Raw genomic sequence first — 20750 nt, 5'->3', positions numbered from 1 at the left:
CACCCACATTTGAAATTCAAAGGATCCAGAGGAGTTAGCCGTGATGCATCTGGCGGGGAGGGCTGTGATTCTCGAAGGCTTGTGCTGCAGTGGAATTGGTTGGTCTTGGAGGTGCTGCTGGACTCTTTTTGATTTTGCTACTACAGACTAGCACGGCTAAGTCCTCTGAACCTTTACAGAAGCAAACTGATCTCCACATCAGAAGGAGCTGTTTGCATCTACCCCGCCCCCCCTCCTCTATATCTGACCAGTTTCTCTTTTTGCCCTCCATGCATCTGACGAAGAGAACTGTGATTCTCGAAAGCTTATGCTACAATAAAATTGGTTAGTCTTAAAGGTGCTACTGGACTCTTTTTGAATTTGAAATTCAATACACCCTCTGGCCTGTGCATGAACCATTGTGACCTACTCACAGTGATAGATATCGAGAGGCTCCTAGCATTTGGGAAGGCCACTCATGAGCTGTGCCCTGGATCCTTGCCCACCTTAGCTGCTAAGATCCAGAAAAATGTGCCCTTGATGCCTATCATAAATGTCACTAACTCAGGGCACCTTGCCTGTGCCACCCAGGGATGTGGTCATTCTCCTCCTACTTTAAAAATCATCGTAGACAAAAAAAAATTGCGATCAATTATTGCCCATCTCTAATTGTCATTTCTGGACAATAATTGATCATCAGTACCTGACCAACTTACATAACTTTGGTGCTCCAGACCGCTTTCAGGTACTTTCGCACCCAGTTTTTAGAGCGTGTTTGTACCTGTTCCACATCCCATGTTTGCATGGTTTTCACACTTTCAAAGCAGTCATGGGAGGCAGTCTCGCTTTTTGTCCGCTGTATCCCCGATTTTTCCCCCTGCGGACATACCCCGATGTTTTTTTAAGTCCGCTGCCGACTGGCAGCTGGCCCGCATTTTGCTAATGTGAACACTTTTTGCTTCTCTCTCTTCCCTTCTCCTTTTCCCTGGGAGCTGATTGGTTTGTCCAGAATTAACCATTCCCACCCTCCTCAGCTCTCTGAACTCCTTGTCCTTGAAAGACGCTATACTTCCGGGTGTTTAGCGAACATTTAGTGCAACACTGGGACGTGCTGAGGTAATGTGGATTCAGCCTGTGTTTGCTTGCAATTGCCTTGCATGTGGTGTTTCTGGTGTAGTGGGGTGTCAGCTGATAAAGTGGGTACTTGCTTGATTCTGTTCTGTTGTCTTCCCCCATTGTCCCTGGGTTCTGTCTGGCTTCTGTGACTGGCACTGGTTCTGTTGGGCTTTCAGCAGTGTCCCTTGCTTCAGTTTGGTTTGGGTGGAATTTGCAGGTTTGACATGATTCAGTGGTTTGATGCTGGTCTTCTTGCTTCAATTTGGTTCTGGGGGGATTCTTGCTTGATTTTGGTTCTGTTGGACTTTCTCTGTGGTGAGCTTGCATTGAGACTGTGCCTTTGACCAGTGGCTGCCTTTCCCCTCTGTTTCTACCTGAGAGCCAGCTTGGAAATTTCCCGAGCATAGGAAACAACGGAGAGTGGCTGGATGCACCTTGTTCAGGGGGTCATAGAATTGGGCTTTGAGGTCCAAACTTCCTGAAATTTGGGGATGTTTTTAGGAATTGTTGGATTTTACCTCTTTTATCTTGTGCTCCAGCTAATAATTATCAGGGGGGAAATTCTTCCCTATCTAATGCCAGACAGTGATCCAAATATAATCTTGTTGGTTGCCAAATTTCTGTCAATCATATTTTCCTTCAGAAATTTATTTATTAGTCATTGCTCAAGATCATTTGATCATAGGAGCTCTGAAAAGGGAAGTAAGGACAGCTACCAACCTAAACCTTTGCTCTACCAAGCACACTTTCAGCCTCAGAGATTGGCCGAGGAAGACAGGAGAAGCTGCAGGGTGGGAGAGAGGGATCGGTATTCCTTTCACATACCTTGAACCCCACCCTGTTCGATGTCATTTGGATAATGCCATATTTAAACACAGAGGATAGTTGCCTCCCAATATAGTTTGATTCTTAAGTATTTAGATGTGATATCTAATCAAGTTTCCCCCAGTTTCACAATGTGGTTGCTTTCCACTGAACTGTCATCACAGTTTGGCCCAGAACTTGTTGACACATCCAATGGAAACTGTTCCAGCTTATGAAAGGAGCACAACAGTTTGTGTGTCACTGATGTCTGCAACTGGTGCTGTAGGTCAGAGAACACAGAGGGAACTGGGGCCAGCACTAAACTATAGCTAGCTGATACAAATTTTTTCTAGAAAACTGCTTTCATATTGATTTAATAATTTTGTTTTGTAATTATGGTCCCAAAGAAAACATTTTATGTGGCTCCTATAGACATGAAAGTTGCTGATTTTATTAATTAAAGCCTTATTATGAGTCTGAACATTAAGTTTGTATTTCGTTTTCCTAGGAAAATGTTGTAAGCTATTAAATATTTGCAATGAGACAATATGCGCAGTAAATGAAGACTTTGCACTCTAGGCTATTCAAGAAGTTAGGCACAGTTACTTACAATGCAATCCTAAGCAAAGTTATATCCTCCTAAGTCTTACTACAATGGGCTTAGAATGGTGTTACTCAGCTTAGCTTTGCATTGCTACACAGTTATATGAAAAGTACATGAATTTGTTTTTCTTTTACATTTTCTAAAACAATGGTGGGGTAGCTACAATAGGGTGAGGGAGGAGAGAGGAGAGAAGCTTCTAAGGCAAACTGCCTTCCGGACTTATGGCTGTCCACTCCCCCACTCTCTGGTCTCTCCTTTTTTTCAATGATCACGGTGTCTCCCCTCCTTTTAGTTGTTTAAACCCTAGCCACCCACAATCAGTCAAAAGGGACAGGAGCACAAGCTTCAGTTAACTGGCTGGTAGTGTGCCTGGTTTGTGCTCCCTAAAGGGCTCTCATTTGGGACCCTACTAGAATAATGCACTTAACTGTGAGATAAATATAAACCTCTTTTCACAGCTATTTTGACTGGACAAACAGCGCACAGATGGTGATGAACAACCAAGATTTATTTACAGAAAATAAGGTGTGTAACAAGGTAAAGGATCTGTGTGGAATACTTCAGTACAGAATGTACCACTGGATCTCAACTTCACTCCCCAGAAATTGTTTCCCAATGGGAGTTAACATGTTGAAACTTAAGCCTCAGTTTTAGTTAACGTGCACAAACACTGAGGGGAGATTTGATTCCTTTTTCTACAGACAGGTTCCCTCAGCATTTACGACTGACAGGATGACTGCTCAAGTTCTACACTGCTCTTTAACTCACAGACTCCCTGTTCATAAAACCTGCGCACAAAAGTTAGACTTGACGGGCCCTTAACAGGGTGCCTTTTTGTCTCGTTAAAACAAGTGTTTTTCTCTAACCTGACCCCAATCATAACTAAAAGCCAAATATAAATCTGGCCCAACAGACACTGTTACCCAGAGCTGCAATTCCCTTTCACTCTCTTAAACGGAGGCTGGTTCACACCCTCCCATCCAGTGGAGTTCCATGGGCTCTGATTGGCTGACAAGCATCCGATGTGCATGAGGCCAAAATCACAAGGATAGGTTCAGAGCCCTGGAGGAGAGGCGGGACTTTGGGGACGATTGCCAAAAATGGGTCAGATCCAGACTAAATTTTCTGCTAACATTAATACTTACATTTAATCCTTGACATTCAGAGACATTTAACTCTTGCAAATTCCTGCACTGGCCTAAAATAAACACAATAACAAATTGTAAGTAGACTTACTTGAAAAGTACGAAGTGATATCAGTCTCCAAATGGCAATGCCATTGAAAAGAATAATATAAAAGACAATTATTGAAATGCCTGAAGAGTCTGATTTTGACTAAAAGTGAAAGATTATATCATATATCTAATAACTGAGTGGCCCCAACCTGCGGATACTTAAATCCACCAGTTTGGCCCACTTGGCTACAAACAAGATGGTTCTGCAAACTTTGGGAAGGTTTGCAGAAAAGCTGAAAACTCAAAAGGGGAAGGAGGTTACAAAAAAAGCCAAAACCTAGAACTGTTCATTGTGCAAACATAGAGAACTGTTCTCGCCAGATGCAGAAGGAGGAGGAGAAAGGGATAGGGTGTGTAAAACTTAGCTCAGAGGTAGGGTTGCCAGGTCCCTATACCCTCCCAGTGGGAGGGGGTCTCGTACTCACCAGGACAATCGTCTTCTCGCTCACACATGCTCCCGGTGCTGATGCGATGATGTCACTTCCAGGAAATGACACAATTGCATTGGCAGTGGATGTGCTCCTGTGCTTCACGCAGGGCCAATTCAGCCAGTTGGAGACCAAAATTGGCCGCTGTGAAGCATGCTCGCTGCCGGCGCAATTATGTCATTTGAGGAAGTGACATTGTCACTCCTTGCTGGGAACACACCCACTGCGCATTTGCCCAGGGTGCCTGCCTCTGGCAGGTGATGGCTAGGGGACCCTAGAGGTCCCTTCCAACCCTAGGATTTGTGACCTCCCACTGATAGCCAGTGATCAGCAGGCAATGGGGCAAACCATTCCTAACTCTCTGCCACTGGATAGAAAACAGAGGAGGCAGTAAAAGTAAAGGGTGGGAGAGGGGGGCAAGTAAAGTGTGTTTAGAATGTTTAACAATTAACAGGCTCCACTTGTTTTTGACACTGTTACGGTTATGCCAATAAAGGTTCTGTCTTGTCTTGTAACAGAGAAGGTGGAGGGAGTGGAGGGGAAGAAGAAAGACAGAGATGGAGGAACTGCGGAACTGCCACTGCAGCTATGGGGCAAGGTGGAGGGGTAGGAAACACAGCATAGGGCAGGAAAGCTGGTAGTGAAGGTGAGGGGAGGCTAGCAGCTCAGTGCGGCTCCTTGTAATTTCCCCCATGATTCTTGTGCCCCTTCCTGTAAATAAATTTAAAAGCAAGACTTTATGAAGATATGTCTTAACTTTTAGGGTACTAATATATAACATTTGAAAATATAACTGAAGGCTGTGACAGTGGGTTGAATCCAGTGACAGATAAGTAGAAAAGAAAGTGTACTTAGTGCATTCTGGTTGTGCAAGCAGTAGTACAATGGCTAGAGAAACAGAGTGCTTTAATACAATTTTTAACAAGATAACAAAGTGCACGTAGAACAACAGTATGTAAAACAGATGGTTCACATAATTTTATTTAATTTGGTTTTGTAATGGTATCAGAAGAAATACCTTGTGTTTTGATTTGTGCATGCAGGAAAAACTAGCAGGGGATACAGCGGCTTTCACTTAGCACAGGTAGACAGCAAAGGGACAGTTAGTGCTTCTACTTGCACTAGGATGGTTGCACATGCAGAAATCTTCCCTGAGAACCAATCTGCTATAGCCATGATGGACTGACTGTCCAGGAAGGGAGATAAAATGTGCGTCTCTCACTACAATTTCTAAAGGCACCCGAAAAACATGTTATCTTATGGTCAGAAAATTTTTTTCTTACTGGCATTCCACAATGTTTTTATTGTCAGTTTTACTCATGAAAAAATGGTCCTTTACAGACCCTTCACAGTGCCAGTGGCTCCTAATTTTTTTCTGGGTAAATTTCAGTTCTCAAGCGATGAGACAAGGTTCCGTATTACAAAATTATCAGCTTGTAGAAGCTGCCGTCTTCAATGTGACTGCCCTCTTCTGACACTTCCCAGATTTGATTGGATCAAGAAGAGGTAAAATGTCAGCCTGTACAAATAAAGCTATGCAGTGCCTCTGTGTGTATGTGTGTGCATGTGTGTGCATGCTGGAAGTCAGCGCTCAGAAAGAATGGAAGAATGCAAATGTTGTTATCTAAAGTGCCCCTTGAGGAATCTTGAATTCCTATTGGCTCACTTGAGTTTCTGACCGTCCTTCTCAGCGATCCAATTCCTTCTCTTCCTGACCTCAGGCTGACAGTAAATAAGCACTATTGGGCAAGCAACTTCATCCTTCTTGTCTGGGCCCAGATCCTGTTTCTATTTATAGACATGACAAGATGAACCCACTATTGTCCCAAAGACAATTGCACAGAACATGATACCATAGTGGAAGTGTAAGACAACGTGGCAAATGTTTGGAAGAAGTAGATTGTTACATCTGAGGAAGCAAACTTTTTTTTTAACTTAGGGAGGATCTGCATTATATGAATAGATGCAGAATGAATTTATCCTCAGGGATGTCTACGTCAAGTCAATGAAGGGCATTTATGTGACATTGGACTGTAGTTTAAGTGAACTGAGTAGACGACACCTTCCCTTAATAGGAGAGTACACCATTACTATCTGAGTAAAAACAATCACTAAAGTGTGGAGTAATGCATTATTCTGATTACATTGCAGTGATCTGATGTACTAAAAGTTTATGATATCATCGTCTTTCTAATATGTTGCTTTTCTTCCAACAGAGGGATTCCAAACACCCCAGCTGTGCCTCTGTGATTCAGAACCATAGTTTAAGACTTCCAAACTCAGATTTCAAAGGAATACGCTGACTGTTCCAGCTGTTGTACACAGAAATTGGGGCCAGCTGGATGTCAGGATGCAAGTGGTTACAATTATACTACTACTCTTCTTTTGTAAAGCAGCTGACTTTAGGAAGACAAGAAATGGAAGTTTGAGAAACAGGGCAAATAATGGAAGGGGAAATGGCTTAAGAAAGGCATCCAGCACTGTTAAGCGCTATACCCAAGGCCTCCCATGTGATGTATACACCTATCTGTATGACAAATACTTAGATTGTCAAGAAAGAAAACTGACATTTGTATTGTCTGATTGGCCTGAAGATTTAAAACACATGCTCTTAGCAAGGAACAGGATTCGTAAGCTGAAAAACAACATGTTTTCCAAGTACAAAAAATTAAAAACATTAGATTTACAACAGAATGAGATAACAAAAATTGAGGACCAAGCTTTTTTTGGTTTAAACAAACTAACTACACTCTTACTCCAGCACAATCAGATGAAGACGTTGTCTGAAGAGGTATTTATTTACATGCCTCTTTTGAGTTACTTACGCCTGTATGATAACCCCTGGCATTGCAACTGTCAGATGGAAAGTCTTATAACAACGCTGCAGCTTCCAAGAAGCAGGAACCTGGGGAATTATGCTAAATGTGGACATCCAACAGAACTACAAGGTCAAAAGCTCAAACAGATAAAAGTTGAAACACTATGCACTTTAGAGGAAAGACGGGACCCAAGCAATCTAGTAGTGCCAAAGCCTGAAGTCACCAGACCTGAATTTGATTCCTCTCTCTGCCACATTTATTTGTTTCCTGTACAAACATTAGATTGCAGAAAGAAAGGTTTGTACATTTCAATTAAATATTGACATTTTATCTCTGTATTATCATATCACAAACATGTAATTATAGAGTTCCCTCTGAGCATGGAAAGGGTTTTTGTAAAAGGTTTTAGTAGTACTTCATCTAAGGAATGCAATATTTTGCCATCCAAACATTAACCATAATAATCAATACACTAAACAACAATAACTATCAATACACAATGTAACACCAATAAAATGGCAGAAATGAACTCATGTGCTATAAATGTGCTAGACAGGAGTCTTGGGATGACCAGGGTAAAACAGGCCAAGTGTACTTGCAAGTCAAATAATAAATTTAGCTGTAGGGGGGTAGTTTAAGAAAATTTACCCTAAGTTATAGGTGAAGCTCCACTCACTCTCAAACATCCTATGTATGGCTATAAGAAAATCTAGTTTGATGGACTGTATCTTCCACTCCTCAGACAAGATCAGTCAAGAATACCTAGGATTTATGTAGCACTTTCAATGCATTCAAAGGGCTTCACATCCATTGTTCTACAATCTCTCATCTTATGGTTCCCAAGGCAGTTTACAATCACAAGAGATTACATCAGTAATTCAAAATTAATTATATTAACAAAATAATTATTGTAATCTTTACTACAGCATTATAAAATAGGTCAAGATTATTGAACCCATAAGCAAGTAAGGGGTTGAGATTGAGGGAGAAATGACCTAAGGGCATCTATGGAATTTGTGGCAGAGGAGGGGTCTGAAATGAGACCCTCCTGTATCACAGTTCTTATTAAGCCAAAAGCTCTTCACTGATACCCTTCATGCCTATTTCAACCAAGATCTCATTCAGAATTAGAGGAGTTATATTTTAAAAAAAAATAATTCCAATACCTATTGGATGCACTCAGGCATTATAATAAACCACAGTTTATAAATCATGGCTTCTTAAACTCCAAGTTTAGTACAATATCCATTATAACTACTTTCCTTTTTCTTTTAGGCTCCTTTGATCCAATGATCTTGAGCAGTAGATAGGGAATCTTTATTTCTTTAAGGAAAATATGAAGGAGAGGTTCTTGGCCATGCCCAGAGTAGTTCTTGGGTCTCTATCCACCAACAGATGGGGAACTATATTATCTTTTGAGGTAATCTAGTTAAAATAGGGGCAATCCATAATTCACAATATAAGAGGGCATTCCAATATCATATGGAACAGGGAATCAACCTTTTTCAGATCACATTAGCAGAGTGTACGAGCATGAACGCTCTACAGTAGCGAGCAACTGTTATGCCAAGATTCCACATAATGTGCAACAACAACAACCGGAGGATGCCACAACAGTAGTAGTTATATAATACTTTATAATAAAGTGCAAAGGTGCAAAGTGTGTAAACAAGGTACAAAAATTCAAAAAGGTACAATAATTACAATGAATACAAAACAGCAGTCTGTCGCCAAGATAATTAATTTAACAACCATACAATGATGGGCTCAACTGGAGGTGGAGAGTGCAGTAAGGAAGGGTTGGAGAAAAACAGTCCAAAGGATCACACAAAGGGTAAAAAGGACCACGCTAGCCGACGGGCTAAAGCTTCCATTTACAATTCCCGTTTCGGAGCTTCTTCTTCCAGGGCTAGTCTCTAGGGGTTATTAAATACAATATAATAATAAATAATCACAGATGAACCACATTCCTACATGTACCCCCCAAAACTGTACACATATATAACAATAAATACTCACTATCCGTAACCAACACTCCTCACACACCCACCAGTACAGAGCAGAAATTCAATCGACAGGTGTAATAACTCAACGACACACCCCTCCATTTATACTCACTCCCCTGGGTCACCGAGTCATACAGAATTAAAGGGGTCGTACTACACTGGACTGCAAGTATACAACCATACAACAAAAATAACGAAAATAAAGCTAGACTTGCACAAAGAACTGGACACACCGATAATTCATTAGCCAAGAAAGCAAGTATAGTCAATAGAGAGGTTTAAACCCCCCGGGGCTCATACTCTGGAGTGCGAAGATCCATTTCGACTCGGATCGTAAAAGGTTGGTGGTACAACCAGCATCCAGCACCTCCAGTACCGAGACAGACAACTCCCTGGGATCATTATGGTAAGATATAAAATGTTCAACTAAGGGGGCCTCCCTAACTTGGTTTTTAATTCTAGACAGGTGCTCCTGTATCCGGACACGTAGCTGCCGTGTGGTGCTGCCAACATAATTGAGGCCGCACCCACATTGAATGATGTACACCACATTGGGAGATTTGCATGTGGAAAATTTAATCGGGAGAGGTCTCCTGGGAGTTATTAAACTCGATAAATCCACCATCAAATTGCAAACTGAACAGTCGCCACAAGGAAAATGTCCAGATGGAAGAGAGCGACCAGGAGTTGGTCTATTAAACTCCGATCTGACCAGAATATCTTTAAGGCTTCTAGTTCTTCTAAGACCCATTAGGGGGTATTGCTCACAGCCAGGGATCCCGCTCACCAAATGCCAGTGTCTCCTAATGATTTTATTTATGGCACCCGTCATAGAAGTATATTCCATGGACCACTTAATTCTAGGGTCCCGCTGGCGGGGTCTCGGCTGTAAGAGTAATTCACGCGGAGTAGAAGCCGCTCTCCTAATGGCTGGTCGTGTAACCGCTGCTGGGTAGCCTCTTAAAGCAAAACAAGCATCCATTGCTCGACAATGCAGATTGAAGTCAAAGAGATTGGTGGAATTCCGTCTGACTCTTAAAAATTGACCAATAGGGATGTTATTTTTCAAACGTCTAGGATGAAACGAGTCATAATGTAAATAGGAATTCCTATCCGTTGGTTTTACAAAAGGCCGCACCCCAAGCGAGCCAGGTGTGCGTTTGTAAATGGTGACATCTAAGTAATTAATACAACTCATACTCCCAACCCAGGAAAACTCAATGTCCGGGTCGAGAGTGTTGAGCCAGTGTCCGAATTCTTCCGCGGGGGAGGGGGAGTCAAGAATGGCTATGACGTCATCAATATATCGTTTGTAAAAAACAATGGACCTCTTAAAGGGGTTGGACTCAGAAAAAACGTGTCGCTGTTCCAAACGTGACATATAAAGATTAGCAATGCTAGGGGCCGCAGCACACCCCATTGCCACGCCTTTAACCTGGTAGTAATATGTATGGTCAAACCTGAAGTAATTTTTTTCAAGAATAATATCCAAAAGGCTAAGCAAAAATGGGGTGGAGGGACTCTGTACAGTCCGTGACCAAAGTGCGGTTTCAACCACGGCTCTAGCACCCTCATGCGGTATAGATGTATACAAGGACCTAACATCTAAGGTCATCAAATATGCTGTCTCAGGCACCTTCAAAGATTCCAAAAGGGATATAAGGGCCATGGTGTCCTTAAGGTAAGCCGCAGTTTCAATTACCAGGGGCTGGAGAAAAAAATCAATGTAAATGGAAAGAGGCTCCAAAACGGAATTGGACCCTGATATTATTGGTCTGCCGGGCGGCGGCCGCCCCGGTTTGTGTACCTTAGGTAGAATGTAAAAAACTGGAGTACGGGGTTGTTTGTTAATTAAAGCTTCATAGGTTTTTTGATCAATCTCATTAGAGAGTAAACCTTCGTCCAACACAATCTTTATGATCCGTTGGATATGCGCTAAGGGGTTACTAGGGATCCGTTGGTAGTCAGTATGGATGTTAAGCTGACGTTCAGCCTCCTGCACGTAATGGTCGGTATCTTGAACTACCAAACCGCCCCCCTTATCGGCAGCCTTAATTATAATGCCATCGTCGTCCCGCAGGGACTGTAGGGCGAGCCATTCCTGTTTAGTCAAATTATAGTTGCAATGAATTTTATTCTGTTCAATGCATTCAAAGGGCTTCACATCCATTGTTCTACAATCTCTCATCTTATGGTTCCCAAGGCAGTTTACAATCACAAGAGATTACATCAGTAATTCAAAATTAATTATATTAACAAAATAATTATTGTAATCTTTACTACAGCATTATAAAATAGGTCAAGATTATTGAACCCATAAGCAAGTAAGGGGTTGAGATTGAGGGAGAAATGACCTAAGGGCATCTATGGAATTTGTGGCAGAGGAGGGGTCTGAAATGAGACCCTCCTGTATCACAGTTCTTATTAAGCCAAAAGCTCTTCACTGATACCCTTCATGCCTATTTCAACCAAGATCTCATTCAGAATTAGAGGAGTTATATTTTAAAAAAAAATAATTCCAATACCTATTGGATGCACTCAGGCATTATAATAAACCACAGTTTATAAATCATGGCTTCTTAAACTCCAAGTTTAGTACAATATCCATTATAACTACTTTCCTTTTTCTTTTAGGCTCCTTTGATCCAATGATCTTGAGCAGTAGATAGGGAATCTTTATTTCTTTAAGGAAAATATGAAGGAGAGGTTCTTGGCCATGCCCAGAGTAGTTCTTGGGTCTCTATCCACCAACAGATGGGGAACTATATTATCTTTTGAGGTAATCTAGTTAAAATAGGGGCAATCCATAATTCACAATATAAGAGGGCATTCCAATATCATATGGAACAGGGAATCAACCTTTTTCAGATCACATTAGCAGAGTGTACGAGCATGAACGCTCTACAGTAGCGAGCAACTGTTAGATATTTGGTATACGCTGGAATGGTTGGAGGTGGAAGCGTGCCGAAGAACTGGATGGAACATACACTCTGATCTCGTATAACTGACCTGGAGTAATCTAGGTCTTTTATGCATTTCTTAATAGTTAGTATAGATTCACTCTTCCCAAGTCTCAATTTATTGTCCTATACTAGGCCAGGGCTAGATAGTTTCTTGTATATTTCTTACATCCAATGCGAGTAGAATTTATTTTGGTTTAGCTCATAAAGCAAACTATCCTTATTTGTGGAGGAAAAGACCTTTAGCCTTTGTATGAATGCATGCAGCCATCCTTTGGCTTCAACAGAGCCTTGGCCCAATTCTAGGGGTGCACAAAAAAAAAAGAAAAAAAGAAAAAAAGAGTTGGAAATAAGACAAGCCGCGGCTAAATCCTCATTACTGCCTTGATAGAATGGAGAAGGGTCAATATTTCAACAGCCTCAAAAGAAATATTTTATTAAAAGCCATTTGACAAGGAAGACCTCAACCATGAAAAAAATGCTCTAATACATTAAACACCTCCTTCATATATAAGGATGGTTTCTTCAGTAATCCAGGCAGTTTACTTTATCTGACGCTCTCTATGCTTGTATGAGTTGCACTAGAGATGGCAGAGTATTAGTACAGAGTACAGCAAAATGCTCTTTTACATTGTTTGTGTTCCTGTCTTAAAAATTCAATTGGTGGCAAATTCTAGAGTTTCTATAACATGTATTTCTTTTCTTTCCAAGAGTTAAAGACAGTTCCTGGTAACATACCTCCAGATGTGGTTAAACTTGACCTTTCTAACAATAAAATCAAGCAACTACGACCCAAGGAATTTGAAGACATGAATGACCTGAAGGTATTAAACCTTAGTAGTAATGGGATAGATCACATAGATCCAGGTGAGCAAATTTTACAATTGTATAGGCCATTAATATATTTTCATCGTTCAAATAATTTTATGGTGCAACATAAAGTAGGATTTTTGAAAAGCAAAGTAAAGGCATAAATATAATTTGCATACTTTCCATGCTATTGTTTTCCCATAGGGCAGTGCCTGGCTACGGAAGGGAGAAACAGCTGTGCTTGGGAAATGAGTTCCTGACTGACTGTCTGAGAGCTAAGCTACAAGAGATGAATTGCACAAGGAGGAGCACGTGAAGGGAGTTGCAATCTTAGCCAGGAAGCTGTTTTAAAAGAGATCGGAAGGCTTTGTCAATTTCCCCTCTTTACAGAGCCAGATGGCTGCTCAGAGGGTTTATTTCCTCTTCACCTCTTAGAAGGGGAGGTGAAACTGACAGAGCCTTCCAGAGGCAAAGAGGAAATTAACAAGTCCTCTGAGCAGCCATCTCCCTGGCTCTGTAGAGAGGGGAAATTGACAAAGCCTTCCGATCTCTTTTAAAACTCAGCTTCCCAGCTAACATTGCAACTCCCTTCACGTGCTCCTCCTCATGTAATTCTTCTCTTGTAGCTTGGCTCTGAGCCAAAGTCAGGTCAGGGAAACCTAGTCACTTCAGTAACACACAAAGCATAAAACAGTTGTTCATTTAGTCACTGACAGCTGTGATTTGAACAATCTGATTCACCACAGAATTCTTATTGTAGGTCATAACTGTGACACTGAAGTAGTAAAGTTGCCAGTTATGCCAAGATTCCACATAATGGCAAAGATCTACGACTATTTTACCCAGCCTACAGAGTGTTGGACTTGGGTTCCTCAAATCATAGAATCATCGAGTTGGAAGGGGCCATACAGACCATCTAGTCCAACCCCCTACCCAGTGCAGGATCAGCCTAAAGCATCCCTGACAAGTATTCATCCACCCTCTTGTTGAAAACTGCCAGTGAGGGGGAGCTCACCACCTCCCTAGGCAGCTGATTCCACTTTTGAACTACTCTGACTGTGAAAAAGTTTTTCCTAATATCCAGCCGGTACCTTTGTGCATGTAATTTAAGCCCATTGCTTCGGTCCTACCCTCTGCTGCCAACTGGAATAGCTCCTTGCCCTCCTCCAAATGATAGCCTTTCAAATATTTAAAGAGAGCAATCATGTCCCCCCTCAACCTCCTCTCCTCCAAACTAAACATTCCCAAGGCCCTCAGCCTTTCCTCGTAGGGCTCAGTCTCCAAACCCCTGATCATCCTCATCGCTCTCCTCTGCACCCTCTCGATTTTGTCCACATCCTTTTTGAAGTGAGGCCTCCAGAACTGCACACAATACTCCAGGTGTGGCCTGACCAAGGCAGTATAGAGAGGGGCTATGACCTCCTGCGATTTCGATGCTATGGCCCCTTTGATACAACCCAAGATTGAATTAGCCTTTTTTGCCACTGCATCACACTGACTGCTCATATTTAGTTTACAGTACACTCTTACCCCAAGATCCCTTTCACATATACTGCTGCGCAGAAGTGTATCCCCCATCCAGTATTTGTGTTTCCCATTTTTGTGGCCCAGATGTAATATTGTGCACTTGTCTTTGTTGAATTGCATCCTATTCACAGCTGCCCACTTCTCCAGAGTATTCAGGTCTTGTTGAATTTCAATTCTATCTTCTTGGGTTTTTGCTGCCCCTCCCAATTTGGTATCATCAGCAAATTTAATGAGCAGCCCTTCCACTCCTTCATCCAGATCATTGATAAAAATATTGAAAAGTACTGGGCCCAAAACTGAGCCCTGCGGCACCCCACTGGACACCTCCCTCCAATCTGATGAAACGCCGTTGACCACCACTCTTTGAGTGTGGTCCTCCAACCAGTTCCCTATACACAGAACTGTCCTATACTCCAATCCACAGTCTGCCAGTTTGCCCATCAGAATGTCATGGGGGACCTTATCAAAAGCTTTACTGAAATCCAGATAAATCACGTCAACAGAGCTCCCCTGATCCAGTAAGCTGGTCACTCGATCAAAGAAGGAAACCAGGTTGGTCTGGCAAGATCTGTTACAAGCTGCCTTGTACTGCCTTGTAATCCTATTGAGCATGTACAAGGCACAAGAAACAACTGAGCTAGATTTCTGGATCTTACCTACTGTGATAAACGGGTAGCCATATCTTAAAAATGTATGGGGAATTTTGAAGGACCACTGCTTCTTCTCATACCATCCAGCCTACAAGTTAAGATCTTTCTCCCATGCCCTGCTCTTCATGCCACCGCCAGCAAAAGAGAGATGGACAGCAACCTGAGACCTTTTTTTTTTCAGAGCTGGTATTTCACCTTTGCGGTGCTCTCCCCTTTGAAGCTTGCCTAGTGCCTACTTTATTGTCTTTAAGATGGTAGACCAAGACATTTCCCTTCACCCAGGCTTTTAATGGAAAGGTTATCCATTTAAAAAAAAATTGTTTCTCTGCCCTACATCTAGCTTGTTGGTGGTTTTATTAAAATCCTGATGTTCCCTGATGAAATTGTATTTTTAGGCTTCTGAATTTTATGCTGTGCTTAAGGTATACTTGTTTTATTCCTAGTTTTAATTTTATTGTTTGTTATGATTTTAATGTTGTAATTTTTTTTACCTTGTAAGTACAGTTGCCAGCCCTGCTTCAAGTCTCTGTGGAAGCATTTTGGGAGCAGAGATTGGGAAAATGGCACTGCACAACACAATGATGTAACTTCTGGATTCCTAGCTAGTAATGACATCACCGTGTTACATGACGCTCTAGGGTTTTCTCTGATCTCTATTGTAAAAACTATAAATATTGGGAAAATTCCTAGAGTATCATGCAAAGTGGTGGTGTCACTTCCAGGAAATTATGTAATTATGTTGTGCAACGTCCACCCCCATTTCCCCCTCTGCTGCTCCATTGAGCAGTAGTGGGGACCAGAAGCACTGCTGGGGCTTTGCAAACCTACTTGTGAGTAGACATTGGCACAAACAGCATTACAAATGCAAAAAAGCCCACAAAAAGCCTGTTCGGCTGTTCGCGAACAGGCTGTTCATGAGGCCCCATTCCAAATGAATGGGTGGTCGTTGGGAGCCTCGTTCGTTGCTGTCCATTGCTGTTCATCAAGCCAGACAGTCTGGCACCTGCAATCAATTCCCATGGCAGTTCAGGCAGGGATTGTCTGAACTCCTGCTGTTGCCCTGGAAACCCGGAATCAAAGAGGAGTTTAAATGCCCGTTTCCGTGCCACTGCTCAGTGGCACGAAAAGGGGCATTTAAACCCCTGAACAAGCTGCTCATCAGGGGCTTCCCCTACGAGCAGCTGAGTGCTGGCTGCCCCTCTCCTGGTGCGAGAAGGATGGGGAGAATCTCCCTGCCCCTCTTAGCACTGGGAGAGCCAGCACCGGGTGGCTTCTTCTACCCGGTGCAAGAGGGACAGAGAGAATCTCCCTGCCCCACTGCATGGGGCAGGAGCAGACCCAGGGCACCAGCCCTGACGGGTGCCAGTGAGACAGGGAGATTCTCCCTGCCTGACTTGCACAGGGCAGGAGCATCCCCGGGGTGCCGGCCCTGCCGGGTGCGAGCTGGACATGGAAATTCTCCGTGCCCCGCTCACATGGGGCAGGAGCAGCCCCGGGGATAAGAGGGGATTAGAGGGGAGGAGGGCTAAGTGCAGGTGGTTTGGGGTGAGGGCTGCAGGCCCCCATGAACAACTAACATGTTCGTGACAGCATTATGTTAGTCAATGTTAGTTGTTCGTTGTTCATGGACGGCAATGAACCACAAACAGCATGTTTGGGGGATTTTTCGCGTTCGTGCCCATGTCTACTTGTGAGCCACCTTGAGCAGGTCTTTGGCAAACCAGCCAATAAATCTTCTAGATAAACATCTAAGGAGTAGGTGAGATACTTAAATTATTCATCATTTCAAGTATTTCCCCCCCTGAATAGCTGCATTCGCAGGACTCATCAATCTGGAAGAACTAGATTTATCTAACAACTCCCTGCAAAATTTTGAATATGGAGTATTGGAAGACTTATACTTTTTGAAAATACTGTGGCTGAGAGAAAACCCTTGGAAATGTGACTATAGCATTCATTATCTTTTCTACTGGTTGAAGCATCACTACAGTGTTCACTACAGTGGCTTGGAATGTAGAAAACCCGAGGAATACAAAGGTTGGCTGGTTGGAAAATATGTAAGGAGCTATTATGAAGAATGTCCCAAAGGCAGACTCTCTGTTTATCCAGAAACATTTGAACAAGATACAGATGATGAAGAATGGGAAAGGCTCAAGGACCCACAAAGAACAGCAAAGAAACATGGTGTAGTTGTCACTGTAATCGGTTAATTTGGAAGTATTTTTATTGCTACATTCAAGCCTGTGATAGTTTTTCTATGAGAAAAGAAGTCTTTTTTAAAAAAATGTGTTGTTTGTTCATAAGGAAATATCTGTCTAAAATATGTCTTATTATTAATCAAAAGATGGCATCCATTACTTTTTTCTTTATAAACCTACTATTTTTAATCTGTTTGGATCTTTGTTGCCACATCTGGTAATAATTTCTAGAACTTCAATACAAAAGAATATGATTTATTGCAGTTATCCTATGTACCCAAAAGCTAAAACATTGCAGTAAGGTTATGCTTTTTACAGAACTGGATTCAGGCCTCCTAACTGATTAAAAGAGGGCTGAAAACATATTTCAAAATTTTCTCATCTTGATTCAACATGTTCGTTGAATTTGACAGTTGCACAAGTGGAAGGAGTTTGTGCAGCAAGTTGTTCCCCACATCCCCCTTCACCCCAGCCCAGTGAGGGGGAATTACTTGTCAACCAGAAGAGCCACATAGTATTTATTTATTTATGTTATTTATAGTCTACCTTTTCCACTGAGACTCAAGGTGGATTACACAGTACAAGTCAATACAAATTACCAGAGTACCTCTGAATGTGCCCAGACCTGGATAGTCCAAGTGAGCCTGATCTTGTCAGATCTCGGAAGCTAAGCAGGGTCAGCCTTGGTTAGTTATTGGATAGGAGACATCCAATGAACATCAGGTTTGCAAAGGCAGGCAATGGCAAATCACCGTTAGTCTCTTGACAAGAAAACCCCACCAGGGTTCACCAGAAGTCAGCTATGACCTGAATGCACTGTCTACCACCTCTGAGCACGTAAGGTGTAATCTCCTGTCACTGTTGAACCTTAGCCAGCCCTTGTGTACCTGGAGTCGAGGGGAGGGCTTACAAGTAAAACTTATGAGACAAAACAGTGTTCAAGCTTTTTGGGTCTCCAAAACTCTTTATTAGGCTGGATGCTAAAAGATAAATGCTTCCTTATGTTAAAGGTATGCTTCAAGGTGAACGCTAGTGTTGCAAGAGACAGGTGTTGCAGGAGACAAAGTACCACCAGACAATTACAACCTCCCACTGGGCAATAGTCTTACCCACTTTCCTAAAGCATGCCATGTTGTGTTAAGGGTGTTCAGAAGACCAACAGGTGGCATGTTTGAAAGACCCACAGGCAACTCCTGAGTAGACATGGGCACAAAGGGGGGGGGGATTCCGAACACCCTGTTCATTGTTCGTTGCCATCCACAAACAATGAACAATGAACAGAACATGTCCCCTTAATGAACATGTTCGGTGTTCGTGTTTGTGGCCCTTTAAAGATCCCTTTAAACTATCAGGTGGCAGATGGCAGGGGGGATTCCCCCTTGCCGCCTGCCAGTTGATAGTTTAAAGGGCCCTTTCCTGCCATGTGCAAGGGGCAGGGCCCTTTAAACACCCCACAACCCCCAGCTCCCACCCCCCTGCCCCACCCCAGCGCCGCCGGGCTGCTGCTGCCGGGTGCGAGAGGGATGGAGAGATTCTCTCCGTCCCACTGACAGCAGGCAGAGCTGGCGCCGCGGGCTGCTTTTGCCCACTGTCAGAGAGACGAGGAGAATCTCCTTGTCCCTCTGACAGCGGGCAGAGCTGGGGCCACCACGGGGCCGCTTCTGCCCGCTGTCAGAGGGACGAGGAGAGACTCCCCTAGTTCCTCTGACAGCAGGCAAAGCCGGCACTGTGGGGCTGCTCCTTCCCGGTGCCAGCGGGATGGAGAGATTATCTCCGTTCCTCTTGCACTGGAAGAGCCAGCGCCGCCCCCTTTGCTGTCATTTTCTCTTCACAGTGGCAAAAATTGTACTGCCTGTTGGAAGCTACTTTGAGGGGTTACAAAACTGACCTTCCCAATGTCCAATACCCACCAAATTTGCAGGTGACTGTCCTTTGAAGACTCCCCGAAGTTTCAGAGAGATTGCAGCCCGGGAAAGGTATGATCCATGGGTCCCCCCCCCTTTGCTGTCTATTTCTCTTCTGAGTGGCAAATACTGGACTGTCTGCTGGAAGCTGAAGGGTTAAAGCCAGAAGGAAAGCCAGAAGGAGTTCAGAGTTCAGTCCTTGCCATTGCCAGGGGAATTGATTGAAGGCGCCTGAGTGTCTGGCTTCCCGAACAGCGGCCGAACGCAACGAATGAGGCTTGCAACGACCACTTGTTCATTTGGAATGGAGACTCACAAACGGCCCGTTTGTGAACAGACTAAAGTGTTTTTTTCATTCGTATTGCTGTTTGTGCCCATGTCTACTCCTGAGCCACTAAGTGACTATTACTACTCCAGTCCCTGAAGCCACATGAACTTTCTGCTGAGAACTAGGGGACTCTTGTGGACATAGCAACACATAACATTGCAAGCTGCAGTGATGAGGGGGAATTGGACTCTTACATAAGCCAGGTACAAGCTCCTTTCACTTGGACAACCAGAGGATCCAACGTATGGTTATTTCTTTTCTTGGAATACTTCGTAGAGTTCATGCTGGAATTCCAGAGTACTACCATTTCTTATTTTTGATACCATAAAATGTATTGGAATAATTGCAAGTCAACACTATCTCACAAAATTTGGATGACTTAACAAGGAATACCTAATACATACACAGATCCTAGGAAGTAGATTTCTACATTCCTAGTAAACACATGCAAATAAAGGTGCTTTAAAAAGATGTACAGGTATTATACCTCAAATTATACTGTAAGAAAGGAAGAAGGGAACATTTTCACAGCCGTAGAATTAGATTATTTCCCTTACTTTCTCTGTGATACTTCTCTAGCTCTTAAATAAGAACTCCAGCTGGCTGCCTTCCATATAGGCTGCAGGGCAGCAGGAGGTTTTAATGACTGCATAATAAAAGGTGAGATTTGTAAATACTTTTATTTAACTTCTTCTGTCTTCAGTCAGCCACTTGCAGTGCCACGGCTATCACCAAGTCACGTAAACAACTACTTAGCACATCATGGCCAGCAGGGGCACGTTACTGAGCCCCAAATCTCCCAACTTTGAAGCAAGAGCTGACATGGTTTTTAGGGACATTGTATCGCCTATAATAGCTGAAGCCCAGAACAAGCACAACGTGAATACATAGAAGGTTGACTCCTGAAACACTGATACTGTCGGTGAACTATAAATTTTGACGCCCCACATATGTTCTTGGGAGGGAAGGCAGCCTGATATAGTCAATCCTGACGAGATCCGTATCAGTGTTTTAGATGTTTTCACATCTGGCAAGTTACTTTTCTAAGCCCACTGAGAAATCGGGACATTAAGAACTTTGCTGTGAATGAGATCAATATCCCCAGCCAAACTCGTCTTAATTGAAGTGGTCGCTTACATGTCAGTTGAGCGTCTTTGCTGGATTACCTTGATGTTGCTGTTTGATACTGAGCTGGTTGGATTGTACCCAGTACCTGCTTGTGCTACAGAGCCATGGGTCAGTGATGCCTTGGTAGACTGATTTCATTTACTTCTGTGTTGTATCTGGTGGCCGCTTTGGTGCCTGCGCAGTTGGTAAACGCTATCTTTTTTATCACCAGAGAAGACAACGCATATTCCCAAAACGTATGGTTGGGTCATTAA

At 42.9% G+C, this 20750-nt stretch overlaps 2 protein-coding genes across 3 annotated transcripts in view; one reads left to right on the top strand and one right to left on the bottom strand.

Annotated features, from left to right (window-relative positions):
- Positions 1 to 17331, top strand: part of LRRC17 (leucine rich repeat containing 17) — a 47327-nt gene extending 29996 nt beyond the window's left edge. The window contains exons 1-4 of one of the 2 annotated variants that reach the window (XM_054988306.1): positions 5617 to 5672; positions 6383 to 7282; positions 12663 to 12818; positions 16748 to 17331. In XM_054988306.1, the coding sequence (XP_054844281.1) occupies positions 6517 to 7282; positions 12663 to 12818; positions 16748 to 17148 (1323 nt within the window). In that variant the 5' untranslated portion in view covers positions 5617 to 5672; positions 6383 to 6516 and the 3' untranslated portion in view covers positions 17149 to 17331. Of the gene's footprint in view, positions 1 to 5616; positions 5673 to 6382; positions 7283 to 12662; positions 12819 to 16747 lie in introns of those variants that run through there. The other variant, XM_054988305.1, reaches the window with a different exon arrangement.
- Positions 1 to 20750, bottom strand: part of FBXL13 (F-box and leucine rich repeat protein 13) — a 174046-nt gene that overhangs the window by 85449 nt on the left and 67847 nt on the right. The window contains 1 exon segment of the mRNA XM_054987798.1: positions 3649 to 3701. Coding sequence (XP_054843773.1) covers positions 3649 to 3701 — 53 coding nt within the window.

This window comes from Eublepharis macularius, chromosome 9 (genome assembly GCF_028583425.1).
Source record: "Eublepharis macularius isolate TG4126 chromosome 9, MPM_Emac_v1.0, whole genome shotgun sequence".
Taxonomy (NCBI): Eukaryota; Metazoa; Chordata; class Lepidosauria; order Squamata; family Eublepharidae; genus Eublepharis; species Eublepharis macularius.
Note: the sequence above shows the minus strand (reverse complement) of the source record. Positions and strands in the feature narration are given on the sequence as shown.